At 41.2% G+C, this 13264-nt stretch overlaps 1 protein-coding gene across 2 annotated transcripts in view; it reads left to right on the plus strand.

Moving 5' to 3' along the window:
• Positions 1–13264, plus strand: part of sub1b (SUB1 regulator of transcription b) — a 36349-nt gene that overhangs the window by 9593 nt on the left and 13492 nt on the right. For both annotated transcript variants that reach the window (XM_088377487.1, XM_088377488.1), the window contains exon 4: positions 5653–5761. In XM_088377487.1, the coding sequence (XP_088233613.1) occupies positions 5653–5761 (109 nt within the window). The remainder of the gene's footprint in view (positions 1–5652; positions 5762–13264) is intronic.

Consider the following 13264-nt stretch of genomic DNA (forward strand, 5'->3'; position numbering starts at 1 on the left):
CTAGTGTGTCATTACTAGAATTGCAAATTGTCTTCACTTTTAATATCTTTTTTTTTAAACATTTGACCAGTTTTCTCTTGTCTGATTTGAAAACGAGTTATTTGTCAGTTTGTTTTGTAGCTTTTACTGTATATAATAGTGTTAAGAGTAAAAGTGATCAAGTCATCACAAAAATCACGAAAAAAATCTTGTATGAGCCGCACCTGACTATAAGCCGCAGGGTCCAAAATTTTGGAAAAAAGTCGCGGCTTCTAGTCCGGAAATTACAGTACTTAACATTGTGTCAAAGTGTAATTTCTTCAGTGTTGTCCCATGACAAGATATTAATTAACACATTGCAGAAATGAGGGGTGTACTCACTTTTGGGAGATACTGTAGGCAGGTGCAAGTCTTATTTTTTTATTTTTTTATGAGGCGTAGCAGTGAACACTAGCGCTAATTAGTCGCCCTAGGAATCTGCAATTTCACAATCGCAGTATTTACCGAGGAATTCAAAGCTCTCAGTAGAAATCAAATCAGTCCGGAAATCCTGGTGAGATGCTGAAAATTACAGCACGTGTAGTTTTCATCCCGGCAGCCACAAACTGCAAGGTGCGATGTTCAATTTGGTTTTTACGTGTGTTAAATCTGTTCTTTTCATGTTCTTGTTCACATTCCAAAAATAAATATGACATCTGTTAACTGAATACGTCCGTGATGTGACATGCGTGGGCATCAACCACGATGTCGAGTGACATGCACTAAAAAAAAACAATGACATGTGGCAGTGGATACTAAAGTAAATATGATCCAACAAGGGCTCATTTGTTTCTTCATCTAATATTGAAAGGGGAGTAATGCAGCAAGTGGTAGAATTATGTTGGGGAAATGAGGTGATGCTTTCTTTCTCTTCAGTTCATGGAAACGTCCAGTGAAAATCATGTCACGTAAAGCCATAGACGTCTAGCCATCTAATTATGTTGCGTCATTGCTGCGCATAATAAACAAACTGTGGTTGAATAACATTAATTATCATATACTCTATGCAGTGTACTGACAATACTTATCCAGTTCAAGTCGTTAGTTTACACTTAAAATCTTTTCTTTCTTTTTAATATCACATGCTCCATGAAGTGTGCTGATAATAGTTATCCAGGCCACGTCATTAGTTTACACTTTAAATTTTTTCTTTAATATCACTTGTTCTGCCTCTAATACAGCAGAACCTCAATTTTACACGCTTTCTACGTGACTTTCTGTCTAACGGGGTTTGAATCATTTTGTTGCTACTTTCAGCAATCCTTGGGCAGTAGGCAGTGTACACCCTGAACTGCTTGCCAGCCATTTGAAGGGCCCACATAGATAAACAACCATTTACACCCACAATCACAACTATGGACAATTTGGAGTGATCAATCGGCCTGTAGCATGCATGTTTTTTGGAATGTGGGAGGAAACCGGAGCACCTGGGTAAAACCCACGCAGCATGGGGAGAACATGCAAACTCCACACAGGAAAGCTGGAGACAGTATTGAACCCTGCACCTCTGAATTGCTGTACTTCTAGGCCACTGTAAAGAAATCAATAATTATCAATATTGACTGATTAAGAAACATTTTTCGCATATATCGCTCAGGTCTACTAAGCACAATATTTTTAAAAAGGCATTATATTGGCGAGTTTGATTTCTTTCTCAGCTGCATTGTATTACATATTAAAATAAAATGTAATACATTATCTACATTCAGGCCTTTTTGAAGGTCCTTATTTTTCAATCATTAAATTGAAAATAAATAAAATTTATATTGACCAATATGAAATACTGTATTTTCCAGACTGAGTCACTTCGGAGTACAAGTCGCACCAGGCATAAAATGCATAATAAAGAAGAAAAAAAACATATATAAGTTGTACCGGAGTACAAGTCGCATTTTTGGGGGGGACTATATTTGACAAAATCCAACACCAAGAACAGACACGAATAGGCAACCACAGGCTAAACGATACAGTATGCTAACGTTACATAAACAAACGAGGCACTGAGAACGTGCCTGACGTAATATATTAACAGTTGTTCAAATAACTTTAACATAACACGTTTATCAAACCGTCCGTGTCACTCCAAATCATTAAATCCATCAAAATCTTCATCCTCTGTGTAAACGCCGCCGCTGCTGACTCCGGAAGTACATGTGGCGCAGAGGTCAGACTCGTTAATTGCCGTTCCAATTATTTCACAGGCCTATATAAATATAAATGTATATAAACTAGATATAAAATAACTATCACATAAATTACAATTTTATTGAACCAGCCGTGTCACTCCAAATCATTAAATCCCCTAAAATCTTCGTCCTCACTCGTTGTCATTTAAAGATTCCGGAACTACAACCTGTGCTGATGTCAGACTCATCGTCAGTTGCGGTTCCAGTTATTACACAGGTTATATAACTATATATAAACTAGAAATAACTATAATATAAATAACAATTTTATCGAACCATCCGTGTCACTCCAAATCATTAAATCCATCAAAATCTTCGTCTTCTGTGTCACTTTAAAACATGCCGCTGACGACCCTGATTATAAGACGACTCCCTCTTTTTCAAGACTCAAGTTTGAAAAAAGACTTTTTGAACACCAAATAACATTTTTATACAGAAAATAATTACGGTACATCTGAAACAAATGATTATAACAATATATTCGAGAGAAAAAGCACGTTATTTTGCCTCATTCAAATCATGTAAAAACTGTCTATCAGATCTTAATATCTGAAAATTTAAATAGGGAAACTAAAGTGCAGTCACATTTGTAAATGAATGGCTTCTGTTTTTTTTATTTTCTGTTCTCTTTTCTGATTTTCTTCTCTTTCTTACAGCTATTTTTAATTTTGCTTCTTCGCGCTGCTGCTATTTTTATTGTTATTCTTCGTGACAGGTTCGCTTTCGCCTGGGGAGTTAAGTTTAGCATTCGCTTTAAAGATATCTGGCGCCATCTAGCGTTGTCATCATCATCATCATCGGTTTAAAGTCCGTTTTCCAGGCGCCGCTGGGTTGGACTGGACTAAATTTTCGTTGTGAATTGGTATAGTGTCTAGACCCCGAATGTAAGATGACCCCCACTTTTTCAGTCAATGCAAAATATTCGGGCCAATATGGCGTTGACGTCGGACTCATACTCAGTTGCAGTTCCAATTATTCCACAGACCTATATAACTATATATAAGCTATATATCAAATGACTATAACATAAATAACACTTATAAACAATGCCGCTGCTAACTCCAGAAGTACAGTGCCTCGGTTTTCGAACGTCCCGGTTCTCGAACAAATCTGTATTCGAATAAAAAATTCGAGAGTTTTTTGCTTCGGATGTTGGATGAAATTTGGTTGTCGAACCTCGCAAGATGAGCCGAGAGGACCCGCATGCCAACTGACTCCGTTCTCGTTACTCTGAGGATTGCATCAACTCTAATCATGCCTCCAAAGGAAGCAAGTGGGAGCAGTAAAGCCATCACAGGAGCCACACAGATGCTCCTAAAGCAGTGGTTCCCAAACTTTTTCAGACTAGCGCCCCCTTGGCTCCCCAGTGAATTCCTAGCGCCCCCCCCCCCCCCCCCCCCCCCCCCCCGTCGACTGACTCGTCCCACCGCACATGTGTACAAATCGGCGTCCGTCCACACCCCCACCCCCGTCGACTGACTCGTCCTACTGCATGTGTCGTCAAACAAACGAACTTCTGACTTCGGACTGCCGCACCCCTACCGCCCCCTTCAACTTCTGACTTCGGACTGCCGCCCCCTTCGTCCTCACCGCCCCCCTACCGCCCCCTTCGTCCTCACCGCCCCCCCAGATCTTTCCACCGCCCACTTTGGGAACCACTGTCCTAAAGCAATACGACACTGAGCGCCCGGCGTGCTGGGGTTACGGAATCGGACCAAATTAAGCTCCCTGTGCACTGAGGTCCACTTAAATTTTGGAAAGTACATTAGGACTTTAAAAATATTTTCTAAATTTTAGCAACCGCTCTGTCACAATAATGCGACCAGCGTGGTGCAGTTGCGCGGTCAGCGACGCGCTACGGTTGTGCGTTTGGCGGTGCGCTGCAGTTGCGCGATCGGAAGAAATTAAGCTCTCTGCGCACTGAGGTCCACTTAAATTTTGGAAAGTACATCAGGACTTTAAAAATATTTTCTAAATTTCAGCGACGGCTCTGTCACAATAATGCAACCAGCGCGGTGCAGTTACGCGGTCGGCAACGCGCTACGGTTGCGCGTTCGGTGGTGCGCTGCAGTTGCGCGATTGGACAAAAATACGCAAATGAAAAAATGCTTAAAAAAGGTGGGGGGGGTTTTGGCTTGGAACGGATTTTGTTTTTTCCATTATTTGTAATGGGAAAATATGATTTGTAATTCGAACGATTCACTTCTCGATCAGCCTCCTGGAACGGATTGTGTTCGAAAACCGAGGCTCCACTGTACATGCGTCACTGAGGTCAGACTCATTGTCAGTAGAGGCACCAATTATTCCACAAGCCTAGTGCGCCCTTATGCAGTTTAAAGTGAAAATAACATGTGAAGTGATCAACTACACTATAGTAAGTAAGTAACGTGTTAATGATCAAGTAATAATGTGTTAATAATTTCACATATTAGTCGCTCTGATTATAACTCGCACCCCCGGCCAAACTATGAAAAAAACCTGCAATTTATAGTCCGGAAAATACGGTACTTGTATCTAGGGGTGGAACCGTTTACTAAATCCATGGTCCGATTCTCGGTTTTGTGGCCAATGTTTTTGGTTCAGTTCGATACACATTGACACTTACAAAAATTATTATTAGTACTATTATTATTCTAATATTGTTATTTAAATTATTATTGGTTTGCAACCAACCTTTGTTTTTATCAGTTGCCATTCATAACAGAAAAAAAGATGTGGTTCCATCTGGACACATCAGCTTTGTGTTCAACTGTACTAACCTAAACTTCACATTATTAATAAACTGAGACAAGATAACCATGATATTTTTCTTACACAAAATATGTGCTTTTGTTACGCAGGCTTGAACACTCTAATCTTATAATTACTGTACTCTTCTTAAATCCCTTGCTGTTCCTTTTTTTGTGCTTGTGCCTGTCTGATTTAAGTGCTCTCTGAGCCTGCAGATATTATTGTATCGTAATTTTTTTTTTTTTTTTTTTTTCTTTCTTTTTTTATAAATGGGTAAATCACCTCACATATTTGAACTTTTCAGCTTCCCACATGCATGACAGCTGCTTTGGATTCATCTGCTCTTTTGAGAAATGTTGGGCATAACATGGTTCAATGTGTGTGAGTGAGAAGCAGCCACAGTGTCTTTTTTAGTTGATTATATAATATATTATAAAATGGATGTACGTATGTATCGACGGATGGATGTATGGACAGATGGATGGATTTTAGCCTCAGTGGCTGCCAGTTTTATATTCAAACAAACGTGTTTTCATCCAAAAACTCGACTCATTCCACTCCAGTCGTTTTACTTTTCATCCCAGAAATTGCATGAACTAACAGATCTTGAAATATTCCTTAGTGTTTTCATCCGGATAATATTGTACGTTGTTATATTTTATATCGTTACTAGACATAGCTATATACCCGATAGTTTTTTTCTTTTCTTTTTTAACAGATTGGAAGAATGCGATATGTCTCTGTCCGGGACTTCAAAGGGAAAGTTCTGATTGACATCAGAGAGTACTGGACGAATCCAGATGGTGATATGAAGCCTGGGAAGAAAGGTAAAACAATGACAAAATTGTCTTGTCTGTACAGTAAATGGTCAGTGTGTAAAAGCAGAATTGTGCACACCCTCTTATGGTCATGTGACTTCAAACTCCTGTTGAATGGGAGTCCGCACATACAGGCCACTATTTAAAGCAGTGGTCCCCAACATTTTTCCTACAAGTCCATACCCTTCGCGGACCGGCAACAATTTAGCAATGGGGTGGGGGGCACTAATTGTACAGCAATACCGTAATTTCCGGACTATACGTCGCGTTTTTTTTTCATAGTTTGGGTGGGGGGGGGCGACTTATACTCAGGAGCGACTTATATGTTTTTTTTTTCACAAATTTTTACTTGATCATTAAGACATCACTTAAAAGTATAGTTGACCACTTCCCATGTTATTTTTAGTATAGTTGATGACTTAACATGCTGTTATATCTTTATCTTGAACATATTCAAAACATAAAAAATAGAGAAAACATCAAATAAAGCAATTAACACTTTAAAGCACCATATCCAAGTCCACTGTCTATTTGCTCCTCTTATATTTATTATTATTTATTATTATTTGTTTATCATTTATTCAACACTCTTATTTATTCATTGTTTATGCCTTCTTGGGTTTTTTTGTGTTGCTTGTATGGATATGTGTACTATCTCACCGAGGGATAGTGGGAACGTAATTTCAATCTCTTTGTGTGTCTTGGTATATGAAAAAAAAATCGACAATAAAGCAGAGTTTGTCTTTGATAAAACAACCAAATAAACAAAACAAAAAACTACATCTGAAAAAAAATATATTTTCAGACGAAACTGGATGAGGGCGCTTTAAATTTCACCGTTGGCCGTGACTCATCAACTGGGTGGGGTTAAGAAAAATGGCACCAAAAAGAAAGATATTTTGCAAGTTACAAACTTCAAGTTGTAAAATATGCAGCTGAAAACAGTAATCGAGCAGCAGAAAGAAAGTTTGGAGAACCGTGATGTACCAATGGATTACTATTTCAAGTGACGTCAGTGGCACCGCACGGCGCGACCCACGTAAGGACGACCGGCATCATTAGCGGTGATCATTTCTAAGTGACACGGAGGACAAAGAGTTTAAAGGAATTAAGGATTTGGAGTGACATAGAAGGTTTGAAAAACTGTTATGAGCTTTTACGCATGCCCGGTCCTACTCTACTGAGTCGGCGGCCGGCGCTCGGTCGAGTGGCTGTCCGCGAACGGTGCATGGGGCGCGTACATGGCCATTACGCACGCACGGTCCTCTGCCATGGAGCTATCGTCTCTGGAAGTCCACGCCGCCACACGCTTGGAAGTTTGTTTTGTGGAATAAAGAGCCGTTTACCAAACCCACGTCTATCCTTGTACTTTGTTAACGCTACAATATAGTTATATACTAGATCTGTGGAATAAAGACGAGGCTGACGTCAGGGCGCACGCGCGGCGATGTTGACAAAGGACGAGGAATTTGATCGATGGATTTAATGGATTTAAAGTGCACGGATTGTTTGATAATAGTATTGCTTATATTATAGTTATTTGAAATATAGTTTATCTATCGTTATATGAGCCTGTGGAATATTTTGAAGTGCAAGCGCCCTCAGCCGCGCGCAGCCATTGTTGACAAAGAACGATCGATGGATTTAATGAATTGGAGTGACACCAATGGTTTTATAAACATGTTATTCATGTAATAGTTGTCCTTAATCACTCTATATGTTACATCAGGCCCGTTCTCAGCTCCTCATTTGTGTTTGTCACGTTAGCATACCTATCGTTTAGCCCGTTGTTGCTATCGTTTAGCCTGTTGTTGCTCGTTCATGACTGTTTTTGGTGTGGGATTTTGTCGAATAAATTGCCCCCCAAAATGCGACTTATACTCCGGAGCGACTTATATATGTTTTTTTTCACTTTTTGGGGCATTTTATGGCTGGTGCGACTTATACTCCGGAGCGACTTATAGTCCGGAAAATACGGTAAATGTGAATCCACAGTGTGTTTTTTTTTTTTTTTTTTATGTTTCACCAATATTGAATAACCTTTTAGCATTAGCAATGCAGTTCACCCCAAAGTACAACACTCTCAATAGATGCTTTGATCGATTAGTGACCAATCATCCATCATCAGCCGATATTCATGAAAATATGCGGCATCGGTATTTCTGACCAAAGACATCCACAGCCACTCATCGCAGCTTAAAGCTTAAACACTTGTGGCGGATGTCTTATGTCTTTCAAAAACAAAAAGGGCCTGTGGTACTTCTTAACCATGTTTGCGCTCACTTCCACAACCTTCCTTTGGTAGACCTGAAGTCTTCTGGTTGATGCAATATTCCTTTTGTCTTCTGGCTCAGCTAAAACCACAAACCAAGTAAAACAATCCATCCGCACTCTCCAATGTTTTTGTCAGTGTGTGCAGTGCGTGCCAGCTACGGTCGCTGTAACTATGCGACTAGCGAAATTAGTTTTTTTATGTTGTGTTGAATAGGGGAGGGTAGATACCGTCCGTAGAAACGAGGCTTTTGACGGTTTTTGACAAGGTTTATTTGCATGGAGGTGGTCAATCTCTCCGTCAATTACCTCATTTAAATACACACAAATACCACTGCAGCACCTAGACTCATTCTGCTAGGCATCGTAGTTCATGACACATTTCACCATCTGTGCGTGGTTTGTGAATTAAATGCAATCTGTTTGCTACATTTCTCCTGGCTAGCGCGACACAAAAGCAACACAATTCTCAAGTATAATTTGTCATATTCAATGGCTGATAAATGAGTTTCCTGCCAGAATAAAATGTTGGCTTTCTCCTTTTTTTGCTCTCAGTTTACTTCTCTTGATCAGGTTATTTAGGCCATTTACGTTTAGAGAGAGTATATTATTGATAATGCTTATGTCTTATGTTTGAAACATTGTACCATTAACATTCCGGACCAAAACTAAACAAAAAAGAATATTCAACAAAAACAGAAAGGTAGCAAAAACCTGAACAGAATTTCCAACAGGGACGCTTACATGCTACCTCTAATGGTGATGCGGGTTGCCACAAAGTAGGGGCCCTTAATGGAAAAAAAATTGTCACGTGGCTCAAAGGCTGATCCACAGGTATTAGAATTTTCAAATCGCCAGGTTCATTGTAATCCAAAAATCAGAGGTTCCAATTAGGTGTCTTGATGACCTCCAGCTGAGGGTTTGCTCTCTTTTCTACACCACTCACTCAACTTGTCCCGGACCTGCAGTTGGAACCGCTGTTTTACTCCCCACAAAGGGTCTCGGTTGTCTCCCAAGGTAGAAGCTGACCCACCGTCTCCTCCGAGATGGTCTCTTTTTTTTAGATGCTAGTGATTTTGCCCACGTCGAACCCTCGTCTCTGTAGGTCCGCTGAGGCTTGCGTTGCGCTGTTATACTTGACTGGTTCCATTTCAAAAAAGACCTGCATCCTTGTTAGAAGGGTTTGGAGACTATACTATACTTATGAGACTATGTTCCTTCCTCCTGTTCTCTACTTCCATGGCATAATCATGATATAAATACACCGTTTTATTTTCAACCCGGAGCTCCTTCTTCCATGCGTCACGGAGGATCTTCTCGTTAACCGAGAACCGACCATGGGGGGCAAGGGGTTGTTCCGGGTGGGGGCTTTGAACGAGTCAATGCACACGGGCTGCGGTGCGCCAGTAGAACGCCACCGCAGTTAGCGAGCCTTCCCCAACCCTTCTATTTTTATCAGGCGCCGTATGTGTATTTTCGTGAAGCGGAAGAAATTACACGGCTCAGACAGGAAATCGGGCATCTGTGGATCCTATATATTTCAAAATAAAACTGTTCTGCTAACTCTTTTTTTTTTTTTAATTCATGAAAACATTACATATTTGCAACTTACAGACTTTCCATATCAGCTAACTACCTATCTTAAGTATTAACCCACGCGATCTCGTGGCCGGAGACGTTCCGGAGACGCAACACAGCCATTCACAGCCAGTATGAATTTCAGTCGCGGGTCATCTGCGGAAAAAAAACACATGCAGCCATTCCACAGCCGGTGTAAATTCAATAAATCAATCAATCAATCACATTTTATTTATATGGCCGTTTACAATCACCAACAGGTTCCCAAAGTGCTTTACAACAGGATATAAACAATAGAAAAAAAACATAATACGGTTCAAAAGTGCTAAAAAGAGAGTGAGTGGCACAGGGTATTAAAAGCCTTCGACAAGTGCAATTAAAGGAATTGAATAAAATGTGTATAAAATTCAGATAATTTAAAAAAAAAAAAGATGGAGTATATACCGTATTTTTCAGACTTTCGCATTAGCTATAAAATGCACAATAAAGTGAAAAAAACATATATATATATATATATATATATATATGTCGCTCCGGAGTATAAGTCGCATTTTGGGGGAAATTTATTAAAATCCAACACCAAGAACAGACATGAATGAGCAACAACAGGCTAAACGATAGGTATGCTAACGTGACAAACACAAACGAAGAGGTGAGAACGGGCCTGCGGTTATTCAAATAACTATTACATAAATAACACATTTATCAAACCATCTGTATCACTCATATTCATTAAATTAATCGATCGTCCTTTATGTAAATGATGCCGTATGCGATGCCGTATGCGCCGCGCCGCTGCCATCGGACTCGTCATGCGTTGCAGTTCTAAATATTCCACAGACCCATATAACAATTTATAAACTATATATCAAATAACTGTCATATAAACAACATATATATATATATGGCTAGAAAGAGCTGGTCTGAAGGACAGCACAGAGGCACTGATCCTGGCTGCACAAGAACAGGCCTTGAGCACCAGAGCAATAGAGGCCCAAATCTACCACACCAGACAAGACCCCAGGTGTAGATTGTGCAAAGAAGGTCCTGAGACAATCCAGCACATAACTGCAGGGTGTAAGATGCTGGCAGGTAAAGCATACATGGAGCGCCATAACCAAGTAGCTGGAATAGTGTACAGGAACATCTGTGCAGAGTATGGACTGGAAGTCCCAAGATCCAAGTGGGAAACACCTCCAAAGGTGGTAGAGAATGACCAAGCCAAGATCCTCTGGGACTTCCAGATCCAGACAGACAGAATGGTAATGGCGAACCAACCGGACATTGTGGTGGTGGACAAAGAGCAGAGGAAAGCCGTTGTGGTTGACATAGCCATCCCAAATGATGGTAACATTAGGAAAAAGGAACATGAGAAACTTGAGAAATATCAAGGGCTCAGAGAAGAGCTGGAGAAGACCTGGAGAGTTAAGACTTTAGTGGTACCTGTGGTCATTGGAGCACTAGGGGCAGTAACCCCCAAACTGGAGGAGTGGCTGAAACAGATCCCAGGAAAAACATCTGACATCTCAGTCCAGAAAAGTGCAGTACTAGGAACAGCAAAGATACTGCGTAGAACCCTCAAGCTCCCAGGCCTCTGGTAGAGGACCCGAGCTTGAAGGGAAAAAGAGGGGTGAGGAAAAGTTTTTTTTTTTTTTATTATATATTATCCAACCATCTGTCACTCCAAATCATTAAATCCATCGATCAAATTCCTCGTCCTTTGTCAACAACGCCTCGCGTGCGCCGCTGACGTCAGCCTCGTCGTTATTCCACAGATCTAGTATATAACTATATTGTAGCGTTAACAAAGTACCAGGAAAGACGTGGGCTTGGTAAACAGCTCTTTAAAAAAAACAAGAGTTCAACGAGCCAACAAGTACTGAACTGTAACAATAAAAACATATACAAGTTGCTACACAAAAAAAATATATAAAATAACTATAACATAAATTGTTCACCGCCACACGGCCTCAAGCACCGGCGTCGACTTCCAGGTGTGTGGTGACATGGACTTCCATCCCCGGGGGTGGCACTTCCAGCCACAGAGGTGGCTGGGACGTCCATAGAGTAGGAGCGTGCGTAGGAGCAGTGTCCGACCCCCATCCACCATCCCCGGACAGCCAACTGCCGAGCGCCGACCCCCGACTTCCATCCACGGAGGTGAAAGAGAGCTCCGTAGAGTAGGACCGGGCGTGCATAAAAGCCATAATCGTTTTTCAAAACCTTCTGTGTCTTTCTAAATCATTAAATCCTTCAAACTCTTCGTCCTCCGTGTCACTTACAAACAAAGCCGCTAATGGTGCCGGTAGTACGTGGGGCCCTTCGTCATCCCGTGATCGAATCTTTGTCCTTTATGTAAACAATCGCTGCGCCGCTGACATCACTTGCAGTTCAAAATTACAATAATCCCTTGCTACATCGCGGTTCGTTTATTGTGGTTTCACTTTTCTTTTCTTTTTTATGAATTTTGAAAATTTGTGAAAAAACTCACATAAGTCGCTCCTCAGGATATGTCGCCCACTCAAACTATGAAAAATAACGTGACTTATAGTACGAAAAATACGGTGGTGGCGTCACTCAAAGTTCAAGCATCAGTCTAAACAAGTGGGTCTTGAGCTTCGTTTTAAAAAAGCCAGAGATCTCAGGGGGAAGTTCGTTTACAGTTCAGGAGCAGCAATGGTGAAAAAACTATCACCCCACTGTTTGGATCTCGACCTTGGGACCTACAAAAGAAACTGACCTACAAAAGAAGCACAAGGTTCTGCCTTAATTGCGAGAAAAGAGTTAACATGTTCAAAATAAGAAGGGGCCAAACCATTTATGGCGTTGTTGTTGAGGCGGCCCATGGGACATTTGGCCGTATTGTGGCGGCAATTCCCGAACCTGCTGGTTGACATCAGCGGAAGTGATGCAGTCAAGCTGAAGAGTCCTATTGGGTCTTTTTGGCCTGTGGAACTCTGGAGACAGCTGACAGATACTCTCCGGGCAAGCAGAACACAGCTTCAGCAATTGCTGAAGCAAAAACACGAGCGTGGGAGGACTCAGCAAAACCATGGACAACGACTTTCAGAAGGCTTCGAGGAAGTTCTGGTTTAAAATCTGGCATCTCAGCAGTGCAGCGTGAGCATTGTGGACTTGACCTCATGTCGGTACGTTCTCTGGGTTAGAAGTCGCCAAGGTGGTTTACAAACCTCCTCGGTGGCAAAGGCCCAGGAGGTGGATGAGATTCATCTAGAGTTTCTAAAGGCTGTAGATGTGGGGATTTCCTGGTTGACACACCTCTACAATATCACTTACACATCAGGGACAGTGCCTTTGAACTTGCAGGCCGCGGTAGTTGTCCCTCCTTTTAAGAAAGGGTGTGTTCCAACTACAGAGGAATCACACACCTCACCCTACCTGGTAAGGTCTATTCAGAGGTGCTGGAGAGGAGGGTCCGTCAGGTTGTTAAAGGCCCAGAGACATCCCTTTTTTTTTTTTTCAATTAGAACGGAATTTGATAGGATGTATAAAGAGAACACATTTGCCGCATTGGAAATTAAAAATGGACACCGTATACTAAGAATAAAGCTAAAATTAAATGCCAGTTCATCGATCGGTTTCCGCACGCAGCCACACTGGTGGCGCCATTACTGTGACGTTACAAGTTGTGCATCCGGATCT

Source organism: Syngnathus floridae, chromosome 5, assembly GCF_059516105.1.
Source record: "Syngnathus floridae isolate MCC-2025c chromosome 5, RoL_Sflo_1.0, whole genome shotgun sequence".
Lineage (NCBI taxonomy): Eukaryota > Metazoa > Chordata > Actinopteri > Syngnathiformes > Syngnathidae > Syngnathus > Syngnathus floridae.